The sequence below is a fragment of the Cetorhinus maximus genome, unplaced genomic scaffold, assembly GCF_964194155.1.
Source record: "Cetorhinus maximus unplaced genomic scaffold, sCetMax3.hap1.1 HAP1_SCAFFOLD_535, whole genome shotgun sequence".
Classification (NCBI taxonomy): Eukaryota; Metazoa; Chordata; class Chondrichthyes; order Lamniformes; family Cetorhinidae; genus Cetorhinus; species Cetorhinus maximus.
In genome coordinates this window covers 90,096-113,876 of record NW_027596477.1, presented here as the reverse complement: position 1 = coordinate 113,876, position 23,781 = coordinate 90,096, and the positions used below count along the sequence as shown (strand labels likewise).

Here is a 23,781-nt window from a genome sequence, read left to right as displayed (position 1 = left end):
AGGTGCTCCTTTCCTTTTCTACCTTTCTTCAGAAAGAAGAGCAGCGACTTTGGTAAGTAGGACCTGGTGAGTAAATTAGAAAAGTATAATATTTTTAAACAAGTAGTTATACTTGGATTAATCTGAGAAGTGCCAGGAATAAAGGAAATTTAGGGCCAATATAATAAAGTAATATAAATAATCCAAAATAGATTAAAGTTAATGTAAGGCAAGTAGAGTTAAGACATGGCAGTGCAGCTCAGTCGAGTGGGATGCGTGTCCTGCAATATGTATGAAATCATTGGGCGCTATTGGTGTCCTAGACGACCACATGTGCAGGAAGTGCTGCCAGTTGCAGAAATTTGACCTCTGGGTTTCAGAGCTCGAGCAGCGGCTGGAGTCACTGTGGCACATCCATGAGGCTGAGAGCTACGTGGATAGCATGTTCAGAGAGGTGGTCACACCACAGCTTAAGGGCCAGGAAACAGAGAGGGAATAGGTGACCACTAGGCAGTCCAAGAGAAGTAGGCAGGTAGTGCTGCAGACTCCTGGGGTCCTGCTCACAAATCGATTTTCCATTTTGGAAGCTGGTGAGGGCACTGGTTCCTCAGAGGAGTGCAGTCAGAGCCAAGTTTGTAGCACCATGAGCGCCTCGGCTGTGCAGGAGAGGAGGAAGAAGAAAGGGAGAGCAATAGTGATAGGGGATTCGTTACTTAGGGGAGCAGACAGGTGTTTCTGTGGCCATAGATGTGATTACAGGATGGTATGTTGCCTACCTGGTGCCAGGGTCAAGGGTGTCACAGAGCAGCTGCAGGACATTCTTCTGGGGGAGGGTGAACAGCCAGAGTTTGTGGTCCACATTGGTACCAATGTCTTGGGTAGGAAGAGGGATGTAGCCCTGCAGACAGAATTTAGGGAGCTAGGTAGAAAATTAGCAAGCAGGACCTCTAATGTAATAATCTCTAGATTACTCCCAGTGCCACGTGCCAGTGAGTACAGAAATAGGAGGATAAGGCAGATGAATGCGTGGCTGGAAGGATGGTGCAAGAGGGAGGGCTTTAGATTCCTGGGACACTGGGACTGGGGGAGATGGCACCTGTACAAGTGGATGGATTGCACCTGAACAGAACTGGGACTGAGTTCCATGCAGGGCGCTTTGCTAGTGCTGTTGGGAGGGCAGTAAACTAACTCAGCAGGGGTGTGGGAGCTAAGAGAAAATATTAGAGAGGAATACCTGGGTGCACAAAATACTGGGAGGGACAGATAGCACTAGTATAGAGAATAGTAAGTTGATAGGTAAAGTTGGGGCAAGGGAGAAAGTAATAAAATATAAATCAGGGTTCCTATGTATGTATGTAAATGTACCGAGTATAGTATTGGGGAGTTACAGGTGCAGATTGCCACGTGGAAATATGATGTGGCTATAACAGAGACCTAGCTCAAGAAAGGGCAGAACTGGGTGTTAAATATTCCCGGGTACAAGGTGTTCTGAAGAGATAGGAAAGGAAGGAAATGAGGAGTGGTGGCGGTATTGGTTAAGGAGAGCATTGCAGTGCTGGAGAAAGAGGATGTCCCAGAGGGTTCAAAGACAGAATCAATTTTACTAGAGCTAAGGAACAAAAAGCGTGCAGTTACATTGTTCAGTGTAGTCTATAGACTGCCAACTAGTGAGAAAGACGTAGAAGAACAAATCAGCAGGGAAATTACAGAGAGATGTAAGCATTATAGAGTAGTTATGATGGGGGACTTTATTACCCGAATGTAGACTGGGACAGTGGTAGAGAAAAGGGTAGAGAGGGGCAAATGTTTCTAGATTGTGTTCAGGAGAATTTTCTACAGCAGTATGTGTCCAATCCAACAAGAAAAGACACACTGTTGGACCTGGTTCTTGGAAATGAGGTGGGCCAAGTAGATCAAGTGTAAGTGGGGGAACATTTAGGAGACAGTGATCATTGTATTGTACATTTTAGGTTGGTGATAGAACAGAACGATAGGCAACCCAGAGTAAGAATAGTTAACTGGACGAGAGCCGACTTCAATGGGGCAAGAACAGAGCTGGGCCAGATAGACTGGAACGAAAGATTGGCAGGAAAACTGTAGCTGAACAATGGGTCACTCTCAAAAAAAGAATTGGTTTGGGCACAGTCAAGGTATATTCCATTGAAAGGGAAAGGTAGGGCAAACAAACCCAGAGCTCCCTTGGTGAAAAAAGAGATTGAAATTATGATAAAGAAGAAAAAGTGTGCTCATGGCAGGTGTCAGGAGAAAATACAATTGAGAACCAAAAGGAATACAGAAGGTTCAGAGGAGAGGTGAAGAAGCAAATAAAAGAAGCAAAGAGGGATCATGAGAAAAGACTGGCAGCCAACATAAAGGGGAATCCCAAAGTCTTCTATAGACATATAATTAGTAAAAGGGTGGTAAATAGAGGCGTAGGACTGATTAGGGACCTAAAAGGGAATTTGCACATGGACAACCATGTTTATCATCCGCAAACTTTAAAATTGTCCCCTGCACACCAAGATCTAGATCATTAATATATATTAGGAAAAGCAAGGGTCCTAATACCAACTCCTGGGGAACTCCACTATTTTAAAGTTTGCGGAAGATAAGAAGCTTGGGAGTGTTATGAACTGCGAGGAGGATAGTGTGGAACTTCAAGAGGACAGAGACAAGTTAGTGGAGTGGGCAGATAGCTGGCAGATGAAGTTCAATACGGAGAAGGGATGTGATGCATTTTGGTAGGAAGAACACAGACAATATAAAATAAGGGGTGAAATTTAGAAGGGGGTGCAGGAGCAGAAAGACCTGGGTGTATATGTGCATAAATCATTGAAAGTGGCAGGACAGGTGGTGAGAGCAATTAACAAAGCATACAGTATCCTGGGATTTATTAATAGGAGCAGTGTGTACAAGATCAGGGAGGTTATGCTGAATTTATATAAGACACTGGTTAGACCTCAGCTGGTGTATTGTGTACAGTTCTGGGTCCATACTATAGGAAAGATGTAAACACATTGGAGAGAGTGCAGAAGAGGTTTACAAGAATGGTTCCAGGGATGAGAAACTTCAGCTATGAGGATAGATTGCTCTCCTTGAAGAGAAGAAGGCTGAGAGAAAATTTGATAGAGATGAGGGGGCTGGACAGAGTAGATAGGGAGGAGCTGTTCCTGCTCATCAAGGGATCAAGAACAAGAGGGCACAGATTTAGTGATTTGCAAAAGAAGTAAATATGATGTGGGGAGAAAACTTTTTCACATAGCGAGTGGTTCGGGTCTGGGATGCACTGCCTGGAAGCGTGGTGGAGGCAGGTTCAGTCGAGGCATTCAAGAGAACATTAGATGATTATTTGAATGGAAACAATGTACAAGGGTACGGGGGAAAGGCAGGGCAATGGCACTAGGTCATAATGCTCATTTCGAGAGCCGGTGCAGACATGATGGGCTGAATGGCCTACTATGCCGTTAAAATTCTGTGAGTCTGTGATACCCCAGTTTGGGTCAAGAGTTGCCATTCATCTAGAGCAGTTGAAGCATCTTTATATTTAACTGGGTTGGGGAATGGGTGAAGCGTGATTTAATGTTTGCCAGGTATGTTGGATGTCGAGTCCACAAAATTGTTTGGGGAAACTGGGCAGGGAGAATCTGTTAAAGGCACTGCTGAGGTTTGGGTTAAAACATTTTAGGTAATTTCTATTTTATTATTTCCTGCTGTCACTTTGTCTCTCAGGAGCCATTGAGCCAGTTGCTGTTAATTAATTGTCTCTGTGCTTCGCTCGGCCATCTTGCTCTCTCCTTGCACCCATCAGTTTGCCAATGGGAATTCTTCAGGCTCTTATGACCAGAAGAAGAGAAAGCTCTCTGGACAATGCTGGTCCCAAGTGGGGCTCAGTTATCAAGAGGAGATGGTGGTGTAGTGGTAATGTCACTGGACTTGTAATCTAGAGGTACAGACTAGTGCTCTGGGGACACAGGTTCAAGTCTTACCTTGGCAGCTGGTGGAATTTAAATTCAATAAAAGCTAGTAATGGTCACCATAACCATCATTGATTGATTGAACTGCCCCAGCAAACAAGACTGTTCAAGGGCAACTAGGGATGGATAACAAATGCTGGCCTTACCAGTGATCCCACATCACAGCAAAGGACCAAAAAAAAAACTGCAGAAAGATCCATTCCCTAGTGAGAGATGGGATTATCTCATTTGGCTGCTGGTACAGACTCTGCTGCAAGGAAATGAAGGCTGACAATGAAAGAGACTTTTGATTGAGGCCCCTTTTCACAAGGCAGCGCACTGGTGGAATCAGTACAATATTTCTGATGGTTCTTCAAAAAACACACTGTTTTCAGAGCACACGCCTGATTTAGAGCTGTATGAAATGGACGGAGAGGAGCATGCAGCAACACCTCAGCTCAATCAGCCTCCTTCGAAGGAAGCCGGGCTCAGGGCTGTTCAGTTACTTTGTCCACAGCCTCAAACCCATGGGTCATTTTCCTTCATTAGGCTTGTCAGTCCTATCATATTTGACCTGGGCTCTGACAGTCTTGGCTGCTAACAGATTAATCTGCCTTTTATGGATTTCCAAAGACTTTAAGGATTTTTGCCCCACTATTGCAACTCTTCCTTTAATTGTCCTCATCCCTTTATGTTACTGATGCACCATTTTGTTCTAGCACTGCCTGTACTCTCTGTAAATCTGATGCTCTGAATAATGAAGTAAATGATCTGAAAATGGAGAAAATCCCTCAACAGCTGGTTGGCTGCACTGTGACAGGAACGGTGCGAATGGGCAGTGCCCATGAGGAGAAATAGTGGGGATGATTCTGAGGGTCACCACACGAACAAAACAGTTAAAAAAAAGTGTCACAAAAGTGAACTACAAATGATCAGAGGTGTTTTCAAAATGGAGCAACCACTCTGAGCAACAGGAAGTTAATGCTGAGAGTCAGGGATACTCCAGGACAGGCCTATGGGACAAAGGCTCATTCACACTCACTCGTTTCAGTCAGTGGCTGGAACTAGGTCTCCCCTGGCTTGTCAGCATGGGATGTCTTGTCTTATTCGGTCCTGTTCTAATACTTGAGGCCAGACAAAGTGAAAGGATATTTTACAACAAGGCCAGGGATTTCCTGTTTGTCCAGATTTTAATTATTTAATAGCAAATTTGCAGCTGAATGGGTAAACCTGGTTCTTCACAAACATTGCTTATTGAAATGTTTGACATGTCCTGTCTCTGGCGAGGTCACTAAATAAGAGTGTTCTTTGCAATCAGGACATGGAGGAAATGGCAGCACAAAGTAGATGACACACGCCTAACATAAAGATCGGTTTAAAATGGAACAGTGTAGAGGGAAATTTACTTTGTATCTAACCCTGTACTGTACCTGTCCTGGGAGTGTTTGATGGGGACAGTGTAGAGGGAGCTTTACTCTGTATCTAACTTCTGTGACGCCTCTTGGGGTGTTTTATTACTTTAAAGGTGCCATGTAAATTCAAATTGTTGTATTTTACATGTGTGTATTTGCCTTGGGTGTGTTTGATGGGATTGTATGGAGAGAGATTTACTCTGTACCAGCCCTGGAAGTACAGATACTGACACTGGGTGCCTCCAATGGACCATCACCTGGAGTAGCTTGAAGTTCACAGAAGAGGAAATAGTGACAGAGTGTGTGTGTGTGGTGTTGGTAGCACTCAATGGTAAACGTGCATGTCTGTGTGTAACAACACTGTGCTAACAGCATCACCCCTGTAATCTGCTTTAGAAAAGTCACTTGCAGTGCTGCTGGGCTATGGGAAATGTTTGGTGAATGGGTGAGTTAAAATTGAATAATCCCCCTCATTCGGGAGGAAGAATTCTGAGAACTGCTGCTGCTTTAGTTTTTATTGATGAAAGATATTTTTATTTGTATTGCGCACACACTGTGGAGCTGGAAGATGTTCATCCAGGCTCTCCAGCAGCTTCTGTGGCTCTGCTGCCACCCAAACTGGTTCCCCCTCGCTGAGTCCTGAAGGGTAAAAAAGAACAGCAGTGTTAGTGTCGGTAACCTGACCACCTTCGTTTCTGTTGATGCAGTTGTGGGGTTCCACTGGAACCCACTGGACAGATACTGTGTACTCGAGCCCAGCCATCACGTGTACACTGGGCAGACCTGTGTGCAGTATAACTGCAGCCCCTCCCTTGTACACTACAATGGCACGGACCAATAATAGCATCCTACAGCAAGAGGAGGCCATTCAGCCCATTGTGCCTGGGCCAGCTTCTGGAAACAGACGTCCTATTAGTCCCACTGCTTGCTGGAGGAGGAGGAATTGCCCCAGAGTCAGAGCAATAAACGCTGCAGGAAGTGGGGAGTCTGACTCTCGGAGCAGGGTCGGGGGAACTGAGGAGGCACAGGGAGGGAGGTCCTACAGACACTGCACCTCTCCAACAGGTACATTAAGGATAAGGAGAAAGACTGAGAGTTGGACCAAGGCACCATGGAGCAGGAGGCTGTGCAAAGTGGGGAAGGGCAGAATGTGGTAAATATAAAGGATTCAATAATTAGAGAGGTAGACAGCAACCTCTAGACAGAGCCACAATCAAGTGTGTGGCTCACTCAGTGCCAGGATATCTTGAACTGTCAGGAGTGGAACATGGTAAAGGATGATCATATCAGGACCAATGACATAGGAAAGACAGGAGATGAGGTGCTGCTGAGGGAGCATCTGAAAATAGGACTGAAATTCTAAGACACGGCCTCAAAGGTAATAATCCCAGAATGTCCCTGAGCCATGTGCAAATTGGCATAGAGACAAACAGACTCAAAACATGAATATGTGGGATTCCCATCCATGGGGCACTGGCACCAGTATTGGCATAGGAAGGACCTGTAATACTGGGATAGGCTCCACTTGAATAGGAACAGGATCCAAACAGAAAAGATAAATCCAGCTGTGGAATGGACTTTAAACCAACAAACGGGGAGTGGGCTCAGTCAGAAAGAGTTGTAAAAATGATAGCGTAAGATTTTAAAAAGTTATAATCTTACAAACAGTGATATAGATCCAGTATGTGAAGCGAACCATAAAATAACCAAAGCAGCGGTGACAAATAAGAAAGGTATTAATTTAAAAGCAAAAAACTGCAGATGCTGAAAATCCAAAACAAAAATAAAAATATCTGGAAAAACTCAGCAGGTCTGGCAGCGTCTGCGGAGAGGAATGCAGTTAACGTTTCGAGTCCATATGACTCTTCAACAGAACTAAGTAAAAATAGTTAGTGTGAGAAAGGCTGCACTAGGGCAGAGGGACAGATTGGGTCTCATCCACATAGGAGTCTTATTGATGAATGCACAGAGTATAAGAAATACATTGAATGAATTAGAGACTCCAAGACATCTTAGAGGTTATGATATGGTAGATATTCCTGAGACTAGGCATTCCGGATAATTTTCTGCAGCAATATGTTCTAGAACCAACAAGATAACAGGCCAGATAAAAGCAAAATACTGTGGATGCTGGAAATCTGAAACAAAGATAACAGGCCATACTGGATTAGTAACGGGCCAAATGCAGTTAATAACCTGACAGTAAGGGAACATTTATTTAACAGTGATTGCGAAATGACTGAATTCAATATTAAGTTTGAAAAGGAGAAAGTTAACATCGTTACTAAGTTTCTAGGTTTCAGTATGGCTAACTCCAATGGGATGAGACAGAGACTGACCATTAACTGGTGAAAATAAAGATGAACAGTGGAAGGATTTCAAAAAGAATTTAGCTTACTACAGGATCAATAGGTTTCCTAGGGAAACCTAAAGGGAAGAGATCTACATAACAAAAGAGGTGAAAAATTGCATACAATTAAAGGAATCGGCACAAAGGTATAAAGAAAGAAAGACTTGCATTTATAATGTCTCCCGTTACTACCGCACGTCACAAAGCATTTTATAGCCAATGAAGTACTTTGAAATGTGATCACTGTTGCAATGTAGGAAAAGGAATTGTGCAGACCAATGAAGAGCAAAGGAAGATAAAAGATAGTAAAAGCTGTAGAAAGGAAAAGGAAGATGAAAGGTAGTTAGAGGTGATGTGGGCCCTTCAAACACAGATGTGAGAGATATTGTGAATGAAAAGAAGGAAATGAGCTGGTCGGATAATGACTTCGTGCTGCTTTTCCCAATAAAGGAAGAGGACAATATTCCTGACATTCCAGGGAAACGAAGGATGAATCGAAGATGGAATTCACTAAAGTTAATGTAAGAAAGAAAAGCATATTAGAAAAAATAATGACACTGAAGATGGATAAATCCCTAAGCCATTTTAGATTCCAGCCCAGGGTCTGAAGGAAACAGCTGAGGAAATTGCAGATGCTTTAGTCATAATCTTCTGGACATAAGCTCTCTTGAATTGTCACCTTAGCATGAAAAATTGAAAACGTAACTCCAAAGATTGAGAGGGAGAAAGCAAGAAATCATAAATCTGTTAGTCTAGCATCTGTTGTGGTAAGTTCTTGGAATCTATCATTAAGGACAGAGTGATTGAACACAGAGAAATCTGAGCTGATTAGTGAAAGCCAAAATGGATTTCTAAAGACAGGCCATGTTTAATTAACCTGATTGAATTTTTTCACACTACCACAGTACCTTTACAGTGCAGAAAGAGGCCATTCAGCCCATCGAGTCTGCACTGGCTCTCTGAAAGTGCATTCCACCTAGTCCCACTCCCCTGCCTTATCCCCTAAACTTGCACATTCTCTCTTTCCAGGTAGCAATCCAATTCCCATTTGAATACCTCGATCGAATCTGCCTCCACCACCCTCTCAGGAAGTTTGTTCCAGACTCCAACCATCATCTGGGTGAAAATTTTTTCCTCACATCATGTTTTCTTATTTTGCCAATTATTTTGAGTCTGTGCCCTCTAGTTCTTGATGTTCTCTTTGAGTGGGAACAGTTTCTCACTATTTGCCCTCTCCATACCCCTCAGGATCTTGAAAACCTCCATCAAGTCTCCTCTCAGCCTTTTTTTCTCGAAGGAAAACAGTCCCAACCTCTCCAACCTATCCTCATAGCTACAGCTCTTCATCCCGGGAGTCATTCTTGTGAATCTCCTCTGTACTCTCTCCAAAGCCTTCACATCCTTCCTCAACTATGGCACCCAGAACTGGACTCCATACTCCTGGTGAGACCTAATTCGTATCTTATACAAGTTCAACATGACCTCCTTACTCTTGTACTCAATGCCCCTATTAATAAAGCCTAAGATACTAAATGCTTTATTAACTGCTCTCTCAACATGCCCTGTCATCTTCAATGACCTATGTACATATACACCAAGGTCCCTCTGTTCCTGCACCTCCCTTTATTTTATACAGTGCCACCAAATATTTCCTTCCAAAATGAAGCACTTGCTTCTCTGCATTGAACTTCATCTGCCACTTGTCTGCCCAATCCATCGACATGTCTATGTCCTTTTGAAGTTTAAGACTATTCCCATCACAGTTGACAACATTTCCAATCTTCGTGTCATCTGCAAATTTTGAAATCATGCCCTGCACACCACAGTCTAGGTCATTAATATATATCAGGAAGAGTAAGGGTCTCAATACTGACCCTTGGGGAACACCACTACAAACCTTCCACCAATCTGAAAAACAACCATTCTCTGTTTCCTGTCACTCAGTCAATTTCTTATCCAAGCGCCTACTTCCCCTTTTATTCCATGAGCTAAATTTTGCTCCCAAGTCTGTTGTGTGGCACTGTATCAAATGCCTTTTGAAAATCCATATACACCACATCAACAGTGTTGCTGTCATCAACCTTCTCTCTTACCTCCTCAAAAAACTCCAGCAAGTAAGTTAAACATGATTTTTCTTTAATGAATCCATGCTGGCTTTCCTTAATTATCCTGCACTTGTCTAAGTGACTATTGATTTAATCCTGTACTATAGTTTCCAGAAGTTTCCCTATCACTGAGGTCAAACTCACTGGTCTGTAGTTATCAGCTTTATCCTTGCACCCCTTTTTGAATAAGGGTGTAACATTCGCAATTCTCCAGTCCTCTGGCACCTCCCCTGTGTCTAAGGAAGTCTGGAAGATTATCACCAGTGCCTCTGCAATTTCCAATCTCACTTCCCTCAGTACCCTTGGATGCATCTTATCTGGTCCTGGTACATTATCTATTTTAAGATAGCCTTTCCAACACCTCCTTCCTCTCGATTATAAGTTCTTCCAGTGTACCAGTTACCTTCTCTCACCTCGGCCTGGGGAGCAAGTTCTTCCTTTGTAAAGACAGGTGCAAAGTACACGTTCAACACCTTCGCCATTTCTCCAGCCTCCACATGCAAGTCCCCTTTTTTGTCCCTAATCAGCCCTACTCTTTATTTTACCACCCTTTTATTATTTATATGCTTATAAAAGACCTTGGGATTCCCTTTCATGTTCGCTGCCAGCCTCTATCTCTCTCGCCATCGTGGGAATTCTGGATTTATTTGTCCTACCTTTCCCCTCAAGGGAATATACCTTGACATTTCCTGCAATACTTTTGCTTTGAAGGTGGCTCGTTGTTCAGCCACTGTCTTTTCTGCCAACGTTTGATTCCAACTCACTCGACTCAGGTGCATTCTCATCCCATCAAAGTTGGCTTTTCCACAATTAATTATCCCTGCTCTGGATTGTTCTCTGTCTTTTTTAATGATTAACCTAAGGTTTATGATCCCTAGGCGCTCTCCCACTGATATTTGATCCACTTGGGCCAACTCATTCCCCAGAACCAGGTCCCAAACTGCCTATCTCCTCATTGGACTGGAAACATATTGCTGCAGAAAATTATCTTGAATACATTCCAGGAACTCTCACCCCCCCATGTCCCTTCGTACTATTCCTAACCCAGTCTATACTTGAATAATTGAAGCCCCCCATTATGATTACTCTATAACTCTTGCATTTCTCTGTAATTTCTTTGCAAATTTATTTCTCTACATCCCTTCCAAAGCCTTCACACCCTTCCTCAACTATGGCGCCCAGAACAGAGGGACCTCGGTGTATACGTACATAGGTCATTGAAGATGGTAGGGCATGTTGAGAGAGCAGTTAATAAAGCATTTAGTATTTTAGGCTTTATTAATAGGGGCATTGAGTACATGAGTAAGGAGGTCATGTTGAACTTGTATAAGACACGAATTAGGTCTCACCAGGAGTACTGAGGAGAGCCGGGGGTTTGTTCAAAACAGCGAGACAAAAGCTGGGATTTTTACAGTTTCAAACAGCAAGAGGAGAACCAGGAGATTTACAGTTTAAAACAGCGCGAAGAGAGCTGGGAGCACATGGAGAGCACACCTGAGTGAGAAGAGCAGCGGCAGCGGGAGATAAAAACCAGCAGCAGAGAGCCCCTTCAACCTGCTTCTTACCTGTCAGAGCCAAAGTGTGACGTCACAGGAAAACAGGTAGGTGATTGGTGGATATCTCTTCCATGTCTCTTTTGATTGGCCAAGTGGTTTAAATCAGAAAACTTTATTACAGCTGATGAGTACAGTTAAAAAATTCACTTATAAAAAATTTAACAGCCAAATTAATTAAATAGAATAGAGATGGCTGGGCAGGTGATGTGTTGCAGCTGTAGCATGTGGGTACTTGTAGATGTCGGTGCAATCCACGGTGACCATATCTGCAGCAAGTGTTGGCTGCTCGAGGAACTTTGGCTCAGAGTTAATGAGCTGGAGTCCGAGCTATGGACACTGTGACATATCACGGAGGGGCAGAGTTACCTGGACACTGTTTCGGGGGCAGCCACACCTCTTAGATTAATTACATCAAATTTGGTCCGTGGTCAGGGACAGGAAGGTGTGACTGCGAGTGAGGCAGGTATGGGGATCCAGAATTTAGCTTTGGAGGTGCTTTAGCCAGTGCCCTTGTCCAATAGGTACAAAGCTCTTGCTCCCGGTGTGGACGAGGGCACAGACTACAGGGAGATGAGCGAACTGACCACAGCACCATGGTACAGAGCGTCATTCAAGTGGGGGGAGAAAAGAGAAATGTAGTAGTAATAGTGGATAGCATAGTTAGGGGAATAGACACTGTTCTCTGCAGCAAAGACAAAGTCCCAAAGGCTGTGTTGCCTACCTGGTGCCAAGATTAAAGACATCTCTTCTGGGCTGAAAAGGAACTTGGAGTAGGAGGGGAAGGATCCAGTTGTCGTGGTCCACATAGGTACCAACAATATAGGTAGGCCTAGGAACGAGGTTCTGCTGAGGGACTATGAGCAGCTCGGGGCTAAATTATAAAGCAAAACCACAAAGGTAATAATCTCTGGTTTACTACCTGAGCCACGTGCAAATTGCCTAGCATAACTAAGATTAGAGAGGTAAATATGTGGCTCAAAGATTGGTGTGGGAGAAATGGGTTCCAATTCATGAGACACTGGCACCAGTGCTAGGGAAGGAGGGAGCTGCTCCATTGGGATGGGCTTCATTTGAACCATGCTGGGACCAGTGTCCTGGCGAATCGTATAACTAGGGTTGTAGATAGGGCTTTAAACTAATTGTGCGGGGGGGGCGGCTGTTCAATTGAAGGGAAATTTTAAACATTTAAAAATAAGCGAGAGCAGGGGTGCAGGGTGGTGAAGAGGCAAACAATAATCAAAGTGTGACAGGAAAGGGCAGAAAATATAAGCAGAAGAGTGCAAGAGAAATTAAAACCAGAATGAGTAATAATGGTAAAAAGTCAAAGCTTAAGGCTCTTTACAAATGCTGCGTGCATTTAGATAACAAGATAGATGAGTTGACGGCATAAAAAGAAATGAATGGATATGACTTGACAGCTGTTACAAAGACATGGTTGCAGGGTGACCAAGACTGGGAACTCAATATTCAAGGGTATTCGACATTCTGGAAAAATAGGCAAAAAGGAAAAGGAGGTGGGGTAGCTTTGTTAATAAAGGAAGGTATCAGTGCAGTGGTGAGTAGTGATATAGATGCAATAGATCATGATGTGGAATGAGTTTGGGTGGAATAAGGAATAACAAGGGAAAGAGGTCACAGGTGAGAGTTGTCTGTAGGCCCCCGAAGAGTTGCCTCATGGTAGTAAAAGTATAAATCGGAAAATAATGGAGGGGTGTAAGAAGGGTGCTACAATTATCATGGTTGATTTTAATCTGCATATTGACTGGACAAATCAGATTGGTGGGGTGACGAATTTGTAGAATGCATCAGAGATTGTTTCGTAGAGCAACACGTTGCAGAACCTACCCGGGAACAGGCTATTTTAAATCTAGTAACGTGTAATGAGGTAGGATTAATAAGAGATCTTGTACTTAAGGATCCTTTAGGGGGTAGCGATCACAACATGGTAGAATTTCTAATTCAGTTTGAGAGCAAGCAACTCGGGTCTCAAACCAGTGTCCTCAACTTAAATAAGGGCAATTACAGAGGTATGAAGAAAGAGTTGTCTAAAGCGGGCTGGAGTAATAGACTAAGGGGAAGGTCAGTGGATGAGCAGTTGTAGACATTTAAGCAGATATTTCATAAGGCTCACCAAAAATTCACCCCAGTCAAAAAGAAGGGCTCAATGAGAAGGATGAACCACCCATGGTTAACAAAGGCGGTCAAGGAGAGTACCGAATCGAAAACTAAAGCACACAAAGCAGCAAAAACTAGTGGTAGGCCAGAGGATTGGGAATGTTTTAGGAACCAGCAGCAAATGACCAAAAAGCTCAGAGGGAGAAAATTGATTATGAAAATAAATCGGCAGGAAATATAAAAACAAAGAGCAAGAGCTTCTCCGGGTATATAAAAAGAGAGTAGCTAAAGTGAGCGTGGGACCCTTGGAGGATGCGACTGGTGAATTGATAATGGGGAACAAGCAAATGGCAGATAATTTAAACCAATATTTTGCATCGGTCTTCACGGTGGAGGAGACTATAAATATTCCAAAGATATCAAATAAGCAAGGAGCTAAAGGAAGGAAAGATCTTGTAACAGTATCTATCGCGAGAGACAAAGTATTTGACAAACTAATGGGACTAAAGACAGACAAGTCACCAGGACCTGATGGTCTGAATACAAGGGTTTTAAAGGAAGTAGCTGCAGAGATAGTGGAGGCATTGGTCAAAATATTCTAGACCTCACTGGATTCTGGGAGGGTCCCAGTGGATTGGAAAACCGCTAATGTGACGCCCCTGTTCAAGAAGGGAGGGAGACAAAAAGCAGGAAACTATAGGCCAGTCAGCTGAACATCTGTCAGTGGGGAAATGCTAGAGTCCATCATTAAGGAAGAAATAGCAGGACATTTAGAAAAGCTTAACGCAATCAAACAGAGTCAATATGGTTTTGTGAAAGGGAAATCATGTTTTACAAATTTGCTAGAGATCTTTGGGGATACAACAAGCAGAGTTGATAAAGGGGAACCGGTATATGAAGTGTATTTGGATTTCCAGAAGGCATTCGATAAGGTGCCAGATAAAACGTTATTGCACAAGATAGGAGCTCACGGTATTGGGGGTAATGTATTAACATGGATTGAGAATTGGTTGACAAATGGAGGACAGAGTGTCAGGAATAATGGGTCTTTTTCAGATTGGAAAGACGTAACTAGTGGAGTGCCACAAGGATCAGTCCTAGGGCCTCAATTATTTACTATCTATATTAATGACTTGGAGGAGGGGGCAGAGTGTAATGTATCCAAATTTGCTGATGCTACAAAATAGGTGGGAAGGCATGTTGTGATGAGGACATAAGGAATCTGCAAGGGGATAGAGATAGGTTGAGTGAGTGGGCAAAAACTTGACAGATGGAGTTTAATGTAGGAAAGTGTGAGGTCATGCACTTTGGTAGGAAGAATCAAAAGGCAGACTATTATTTAGATGGAGAGAGACTCCAAAAAAGTGCAACACAGAGGGATCTGGGTGTTCCTGTGCATGAAGTACAAAAAATTAGCATGCAGATGCAGCAAGTAATTAAGAAGGCAAATGGAATTTTGGCCTGTATTGCTAGGGGGTTGGAGCTTAAAAATAAGGAAGTCTTGTTACAACTGTACAGGGTGTTGATGAGTCCACACCTGGAGTACTGTGTACAGTTTTGGTCCCTGTATTTAAGAAATACTGGCGTTGGAGGCATTTCAAAAGAAATTCATTAGGCTGATTCCTGGGATGAAGGGGTTGAATTATCAAGAACGGCTAAACAGGTTAGGCCTTTATTCGTTAGAGTTTAGAAGAATGAGGAGTGATCTTATTGAAATGTACAAGATTCTGAGGGGGCTTGACAGGATAGATGCTGATAAGATGTTTCCACCAGTGGGGGAATCTTGAACTAGGGGACATAATTACAGAATAAGGGGACACTCATTTCTGAGATGCTGAAGGAATTGCCTCTTTCAGAGGGCAGTGAATGTCTGGAAATCTCTACCCCAGAAAATTGTGGAGTCGAGATCACTGAAAGTATTTAAAGAGGAGGTAGATAGATTTTTGAAATATCGGGGGGGGGTTGAGGGCTATGAAGAGCTGGCATGAAAGAGGAGTTGAGGCCTGGGGCAGATCAGCCATGATCTTATTGAATGGCGGGGCAGGCTTGAGGAGCCGAATGGCCTACTCCTCCTATTTCTTATGTTCCTCTAGTTGGTGATCTGTATACTATACGGATCAATGTTATTGCACCTTTCTCATTCCTTCCCTCTAGCCAGAGAGATTCTGTCCTTCACTCCTCTTGATCATCCTCTGTCTTGTAATTGTAATTAACACATTATAAAAGAGCATGAGAGGAGCCGGGAGTTCAGAGGGAGTGTGAGAGGAGCCGGGAGTTCAGAGGGAGTGTGAGAGGAGCCGGGAGTTCAGAGGGAGTGTGAGAGGAGCCAGGAGTTCAGAGGGAGCCAGTTGTGGTGCTAGTGGTGGGTCTCAGTGGACCGACCAGATCTGGAGTAAATCAAGTGTGACGTCACAGGGAACTAGAGTGGAGCCCAGCAGGTAAAAGAGCGCAAGAGGGAGAGAGCAGCGAGATTTCATAGAGGCAGAGAGGGAAAGGTGGAGATGATTGGTGAGTGACAGGTGAGTCAGCACTTTATATAAAGTTTAAGGTATGTCGACGTAGCCTGGCCATGGGAATGTGCATCTTACAGGGTGTGGGATGTCGTGCTCTCGATGACCACATCTGCAGGAAGTGTCACCAGCTACAGAAACTTGAGCTCTGAGGTGCGGAGCTTGAGCAGTGGCTGAAGTGACTGTGGTGGATCCACAAGGCTGATGATTACGTGGACAGCACATTTAGCAAGGTGATCATACTGCAACTAAGAAGTACACAGGCAGAGAGGGAATAGGTGACCGCCAGAGTGTCTAAGAGAAACAGAGAGGTAGTGAAGGAATACCCTGAGGCTATCTCATTCTCTAGCCACTTTTCCATTTTCGATACTGGTGAGCGAGATGGTTCCTCAGAGAACTGTAGAAAGAGCCAAGTCTGTGGCCAACAGTCAATTGTTGTTGTTGGCTCCACGAAAGAGACTTTGAGCTAAAAATAAGGCTCATGGAGTTGAAGGCAGATTATTGAGCTGGTTAGGAGCTGCACAGGACGGGAGGAGGAAGAGTGGAAGTGTTATAATGGTAGGGGATTTCATAGTTAGGGGAGCAGACAGGCATTTCGGTGGCCGTAGATGTGACTCCAGGATGATATGTGTCCTCCCTGGTGCCAGGAAAAAAGATGTCACAGAGCGGCTGCAGGACATTCTTTTGGGGGAGGGTGAACAGCTGAGTTTGTGGTCCACATTGGGACCAATGACATTGGTAGGAAAAGCGACGAGGTCCCGAAGACAGATTTTAGAGAGTTAGGAAGGGAATTAAAAAGCAGGACATCAAGAGCAGTAATCTCAGGATTACTCCCAGTGCCATATGTGAGTGAACATAAGAATAGGAAGATTGAGCAGTTCAACACGTGCTGGAGAAATGGAGTAGGAGGGAGGGCTTTAGGTTTCTGAGGCATTGGGATTGGTTCTGACACTGGTTCAAAGAAGGGCAAGACTGGGTGTTAAATATTCCTGGGTACAAGGTGTTTAGGAGAGACAGGAAAGGAAGAAAAATGCGGAGGAGTGGTAATATTGGTTAAAGATGGAGAGAGAGGATGTTCCAGAGGGGTCACGCAAACAAGGAGCAGTTTGAGGAAGTAACTAATTTTCAGGGGAATGTCTGTGGATGTTGGAATTTCAAGAAGGCATTTGATGAGATTTGTTACTTCTGGTGTCCCCCAAGGATCTATCCTTGACTCCTTCCTGTTTCTCATCTACATGCTGCCCCTTGGTGATATCATCAGAAAATACAGCATCAGTACACTGACAACACCCAGCTCTACATCACCACCACCTCTCTCCACCCCTCCACTGTCACTGAATTATCAGGCTGCTTGTCTGACATCCAGTACTGGATGAGCAGCACTTTCCCCGAGCTAAATATCGAGAAGACCAAAGCCAATACCTTTGGTCTCCATCACAAACTCTGTTCCCTAGCCACCAACTCCATCCTGGATTGTTTGCAACCTTGGTGTCATATTTAACCATGAGATGAGCTTCCAACTCACATCCACACCATCACTAAGACTGCCTCCAGAACATCATCTGACTTTGCCGCTGCCTCAGCCGATCTGCTGCTGAAACCCTCACTGGTACTTGGTAAGGTTTCCCCTGTAGTCTTCCACCAGGAAACTTTCAAGGGGCTGCACAATGAGTGTAGTCTATGGTCACACTAATTTAAAATTCATACCACTTTAACCTCTAGAAGACTATTCCAACACACTCCTGCCGAACATAAACTTGAGGTCATCCAAAATTCTGCTTCCGTATCATAAATGGCGCCAACTCCCATTCCTTATCACCCCTGTGCTCTCTGACCTAAATTGGCTCCTGTAAGCAAAAGGTCAACATTAAACTTTGTTTGTTTTCAAACCTCTCTATCTCTAAAGCTTCCTCCTGTCCCTACAGCTCTCCAAGATATCTGCACTCCTCCAACTCTGATCTTAAAACTGACCACTTTGACCCAGCTTTTGGTCATCTACCCTAATATCTCCAGTAGCTCACTGTCAAATGCTGTTTGATAATTACCCCTGTAAAGCACCTTGGGAAACTCTTTCGAGTTATCAACAGTCACAGATTGCAACTTCTTTCGAGTACAATCACAGTTCTTGGTTTTCCGGGAGTGGGACATGAACCCACAACCCTCTGATTCAAAGGCGAGGGTGCTATGGACTGAGCCACAGCTGACACCTCAAAGCACCTTGGGAAACTCTTTCGAGTTACCAACAGTCACAGATTGCAACTTCTTTCGAGAACAATCACAGTTCTTGGTTTTTCCGGGAGTGGGACATGAACCCACAACCCTCTGATTCAAAGGCGAGGATGCTATGAACTGAGCCACAGCTGACACTTCTCAAGCACCTTGGGAACTTGTACTATTTCAAAGCACTTTCTAATTTGTCAATTATTGTTGTTGGCTCCAGATAAGAGACTTTGAGCTAAAATTAAGGCTCAGCAATTGAGCTGGTTAGGAGGTTGGTTAGGCAACAGAAGACACAGAGTTAAAGGTTCTGTTCTCTAATTGGAAGGAATTGCCTCACACAAATCTGCACGGGGGCATCAAACATTCATAAATTTATTGATAGCTTAGATAACACAATAGAGAGCCATATATTACAGTCTGCTTATGACACAAAGATTAGTGACTTGGTAAGTAGTGTAGAGGGGAGCATAAAATGTCAAAGACATTGGTCGGTGGAGCGGATGGATAGAATGATGACAGATGGTTCAACAGAGGTAAGTGTGAGGTCATCCATTTTGGACCAACAAAAAAGGATAAAGTATGTCTTAAATGGTGAAAAACTTGAAATACTGGAGACTCCGGGATTTCGGGGTCCACGTGTCCAGATCATTAAATGTAGTAGTCAGGGACAACAAGTCATCAAAAAGACTCATGAAATGATAGTCTTTATATCTCGAGGACTGGAATGCAAAGGGGAGGAAGTTTTACTACAGTGAAACAGAACCCTGGTTGGACCACATCTGGAGCACTTTTCTAGACACCACACCTTAGGAAGGATACATTGGCTTTGAAAGGAGCGCAGAGCAAATTCAGCAGAAAGATAATAAAAGCAAAAGACTGGGGGTGCTGGAAATCTGGAATAAAAACAGAAAATGCTGGAAAAACTCATCTGCGGAGAGAGAAACAGAGTTAACGTTTCAAGTCTGTATGACTCTTCTTCAGAGCTCTGAAGAGTCGTATGGACTCAAAGCGTTAACCCTGCTTCACCAGAATGATACCCAGATTTCCAGGAATAGATTAAAAGGAGATATTATATAAACTAGGCTTTTTTCAGGAGAAGATGAGAAATAGGAGTATGCAATTTGGCTCTTCGGAGCTGCTCTGTTATCCAATAAGATCACAGCTGATCTTTTATGTCAATGGGGTAGATAGAAAGAAGCTATTTCTGATGCTGAGGAGGCTAGTGAGAGGCAATGTAACCTTAAAATCAGAGGCAGGTCATTCAGGAGAGAAGTTAGCAAACACTTCTTCATGCAAAAGGCAGCAAGAGTGTGGATCTCTCTCCCACCAAAAGCAATGGATACTAGCTCAATTAATAATTTTAAATCTTAGTGATGGATGCCTGCTCAACTAACATACGAAAGAGGATGGAGGCAAGGTAGCTGTTTGGCATTAAGATACAGATGAAACGTGATCTCATTGAATGGTAGAACAGGGTTAAGGGACTGAATGGCCTCCCCTGTTCCGAAGTTATTTCCCACAAACCCTCCAAATTATTCATTTTCAAGTATTTATTGAATCTGTTTCCAACAGCCTTTCAGGCAGCACATTCCAGATGTGTGAGATTTGTTCAGATATGTAATGTTTGTCTCCTCCTGTCCTCTTCGGTTTTTTTGCCAATCACCTTCAATGTCTGACCCTCCTGCCACTGGAAACAGTGTCTCCTTATTCACTCTATCAAAACCCATCAGAGTTTTGAGCACCTCTATAATGACAGGTCATTGATATTCTTGATATTCTTTAGAAAGGAAATAAATCTTTAATTATTAAGTTTATATGACAAGTTCTCTCTCCCTACCTGCCAGTATGTGTTACAATCAAATAGCCAAATCCATTACCTAGTTCCGGTTTCGGTAGGACAAGTTATCGAACCCGTGCTGACCAGATTCACTTGCGGTTCCAGGAAGGCTGATCCTGTTCTTCATAACCCAGTAAATAATTCCCAAAAGTAAAAACATCACCAGAGCTAGAACAGTGACCACACCAGCAACCATCCCAGCAATATAATTGGAACCTGGAATCAAAAATAACATCATACTCAGTGCCAACACCATTCTCCATCCAATGTAGAGGGAGCTTTACTCTGTATCTAACTAATCCCGTGCTGTACCTGTCCTGGGAGTGTTTGATGGGGGCAGTGTAGAGGGAGCTTTACTCTGTATTGGGTGGGGAGGTGATGGTGTAGTGGTACTGTTGCTGGACTAGTAATCTAGAGACCCAAGGTAATGCTCTGGGGACCCAGGTTCGAATCCTGCCACAACAGACGATGGAATTTGAATTCAATAAAACATCTGGAATTAAAAGTCTATGAAACCATTGTCTAGTGTGGCAAAGACACATCTGGTTCACTAATGCCCTTTAGGGAAGGAAATTTGCCACCTGGTCTGGCCTACATATGAAGAACAGCAATGTGGTTGACTCTGAAATGGCCCAGCCCATCAAGCCACAGTTATAGCAAACCGCTACAAAGTTACAAAAAGAGGAATGAATCCGGACGGACCACCTGGCATTGACCTAGGCACCAGAAACAGAAATCTCAGCCCTGTCGACCCTGCAAAGTCCTCCTTACTAACATCTGAGGGCAAGTGCCAAAATTGGGAGAGCTGTCTCACAGACTAGTCAAGCAACAGTCTGACATAGTCATCCTCACAGAATCATACCTTACAGATAATGCACCACATCACCATCCCTGGGTATGTCATGTCCCATCAGTAGGACAGACCCATCAGAGGTGGCAGCACAGTGGTAAACAGTTGGGAGGGAGTTGCTCTGTGATCCTCAACATCAACTCTGGACCCCATGAAGTCTCAGGGCATCAGATCAAACATGGGCAAGGAAACCTCCTGCTGATTACCACGTACCGCCCTCCCTCAGCTGATGAATCAGTGCTCCTCCATGTTGGACATCACTTGGAGGAAGAATGAAGGTGGGCAAGGGTGAAGAATGTATTCTGGGTGGGGGACTTCAATGTCCATCACCAAGAGTGGCTCCGGAGCACCATTGCTGGTCGAGTCCTAAAGGACAGAGCTGTTAGACTGGGTCTGTGGCAGATGGGGAGGAAACCAACAAGAGGGAAGAACATACTTGACCTCATCCTCACCAACCTGCCTGCTGCAGATGCATCTGTCCATGACAATATTTGTAGGAGTGACCACCGCACAGTCATTGTGGAGATGAAGTCTTGCCTTTACATTGAGGATACCCTCCACTGTGTTGTTTGGCACTACCACCATGCTAAATGGGATAGATATCGAACAGATCTAGCAACTCGAGACTGGGCATCCATGAGGCACTGTGGGCCATCAACAGCAGCAGAATTGTACTCGAACACGATCTGTAACCTCATGGCCTGGCATATCTCCCACTCTACCATTACCATCAACCCTGGTTCAATGAAGAGTGCAGGAGGGCATGCCAGGAGCAGCACCAGGAATATCTAAAAATGAGGTGTCAACCTGGTGAAGCTATAACACAGGACTACTTGTGTGCCAAACAGCATAAGCAGCAAGTGATAGACGGGGCTAAGTGATCCCACAACCAACAGATCAAATCTAAGTTCCACAGTCCTGCCACATCCAGTCGTGAATGGTGGTGGACAATTAAACAACTCACTGGAGGAGGAGGCTCCACAAATATCCCCATCCTCAATGATGGGGGATCCCAGCACATCAGTGCAGACGATAAGGCTGAAGCATTTGCTACAATCTTCAGCCAGAAGTGCCGAGCGAATGATCCATCTCGGCCTCTTCCGGAGGTCCCCAGCACCCCAGAGGCCAGTCTTCAGCCAATTCGATTCACTCCACGTGATATCAAGAAACGGATGAAGGCACTGGATACTGCAAAGGGCCCTGACAATATTCCTGCAATAGTTCTGAAGACTTGTGCTCCAGAACTTGCCACGCCCCTAGCCAAGCTGTTCCTGTACAGCTACAACACTGGCATCTACCCGGCTATGTGGAAAATTGTCCAGGTATGTCCTGTACACAAAAAGCAGGACAAATCCAACCCGGCCAATTACCGCCCCATCAGTCTACTCTCGATCATCAGTAAAGTAATGGAAGGGGTCATCAACAGTGCTATTAAGCAGCACTTGCTTAGCAATAACGTGCTCACTGATGCCCAGTTTGGGTTCCGCCAGAGCCACTCAGCTTCTGACCTCATTACAGCCTTGGTTCAAACATGGACAAAAGAGCTGAACTCCCGAGGTGAGGTGAGAGTGACTGCCTTTGACATCAAGGCTGCATTTGACCGAGTGTGACATCAAGGAGCCCTAGCAAAACTGGAGTCAATGGGAATCAGGGGGGTAAACTCTCCACTGGTTGGGGTCATACCTAGCACGAAGGAAGATGGTTTGGTTGTTGGAGGTCAGTTGTCTCAGCTGCAGGACATCACTGCAGGAGTTCCTCAGGGTAGTGTCCTCGGCCCAACCATCTTCAGCTGCTTCCTTCCATCATAAGGTCAGTAGTGAGGATGTTCAACGATTGCACAATGTTCAGCACCATTCACGACTCCTCAGATACTGAAGCAGTCCATATCCAAATGCAGCAAGACCTGGACAATATCCAGGCTTGGGCTGACAAGTGGCAAGTAACATTTGTGCCACAAGTGTCAGGCAATGAGCATCTCCAACAAGGGAGAATCTAACCATCGCCCCTTGATGTTCTATGGCATTAACATCACTGAATCCCCCACTATAAACATCCTGGGGGTTACCATTGACCAGAAACTGAACCGGACTAGCTATAGAAATACTATGGCTACAAGAGCAGGTCGAAGACTAGGGATCTTGTGATGAGTAATTCACCTCCTGACCCCCAAATCCTGTCCACCATCCACAAGGCACAAGTCAGGAGTGTGATGGAATACTCCCCACTTGCCTGGATGAGTGCAGCTCCCACAACACTCAAGAAGCTCGACACCATCCTGGGCAAAGCAGCCACTTGATTGGCACCACATTCACAAACACTCACTCCTTCCACCACTGATGCACAGTGGCAGCAGTGTGTACCATCTACAAGATTCACTGCAGGCATTCACCTGTGCTCCTTTGACAGCACCTTCCAAACCCATGATCACTACTATCTAGAAGGTTAAGGGCAGCAGAGAGATGGGAACATCACCAACTAGATGTTCCCCTCCAAGTCACTCACCATCCTGACTTGGAAGTATATCGCCGTTCCTTCACTGTCGCTGGGTCAAAATCCTGGAACTCCCTTCCTAACAGCACTGTGGGTGCACCTACACTGTATGGACTGCAGCAGTTCAAGAAGGCAGCTCACCACCACCTTCTCAAGGGCAACTAGGGATGGGCAATAAATACTGCCCCAGCCAGCGAAGCCCACATCCCATGAATTAATAAAAATAAAATCTAACCTCATGCTGTACCTGCTCTGGGAGTGTTTTATGGGGACAGTGTAGAGGGAGCTTTACTCTGTATCTATCCCCGTGCTGTACCTGTCCTGGGAGTGTTTAATGGGGACAGTGTAGAGGGAGCTTTACTCTGTATCTAACCCTGTGCTGTACCTGCTCTGGGAGTGTTTGA

At 44.4% G+C, this 23,781-nt stretch overlaps 1 protein-coding gene across 2 annotated transcripts in view; it reads right to left on the bottom strand.

The window, feature by feature from the left end:
* Nucleotides 1–5,845: 5,845 nt before the first annotated feature.
* The window catches only part of LOC144674004 (apical endosomal glycoprotein-like), a 56,935-nt gene continuing 38,999 nt past the window's right edge, over nt 5,846–23,781 (bottom strand). The window contains exons 12-13 of one of the 2 annotated variants that reach the window (XM_078535579.1): nt 20,078–20,253; nt 5,846–5,983 (exon numbers count right to left, since the gene is read on the bottom strand). In XM_078535579.1, coding sequence (XP_078391705.1) covers nt 20,078–20,253 — 176 coding nt within the window. In that variant the 3' untranslated portion in view covers nt 5,846–5,983. The remainder of the gene's footprint in view (nt 5,984–20,077; nt 20,254–23,781) is intronic. The other variant, XM_078535580.1, reaches the window with a different exon arrangement.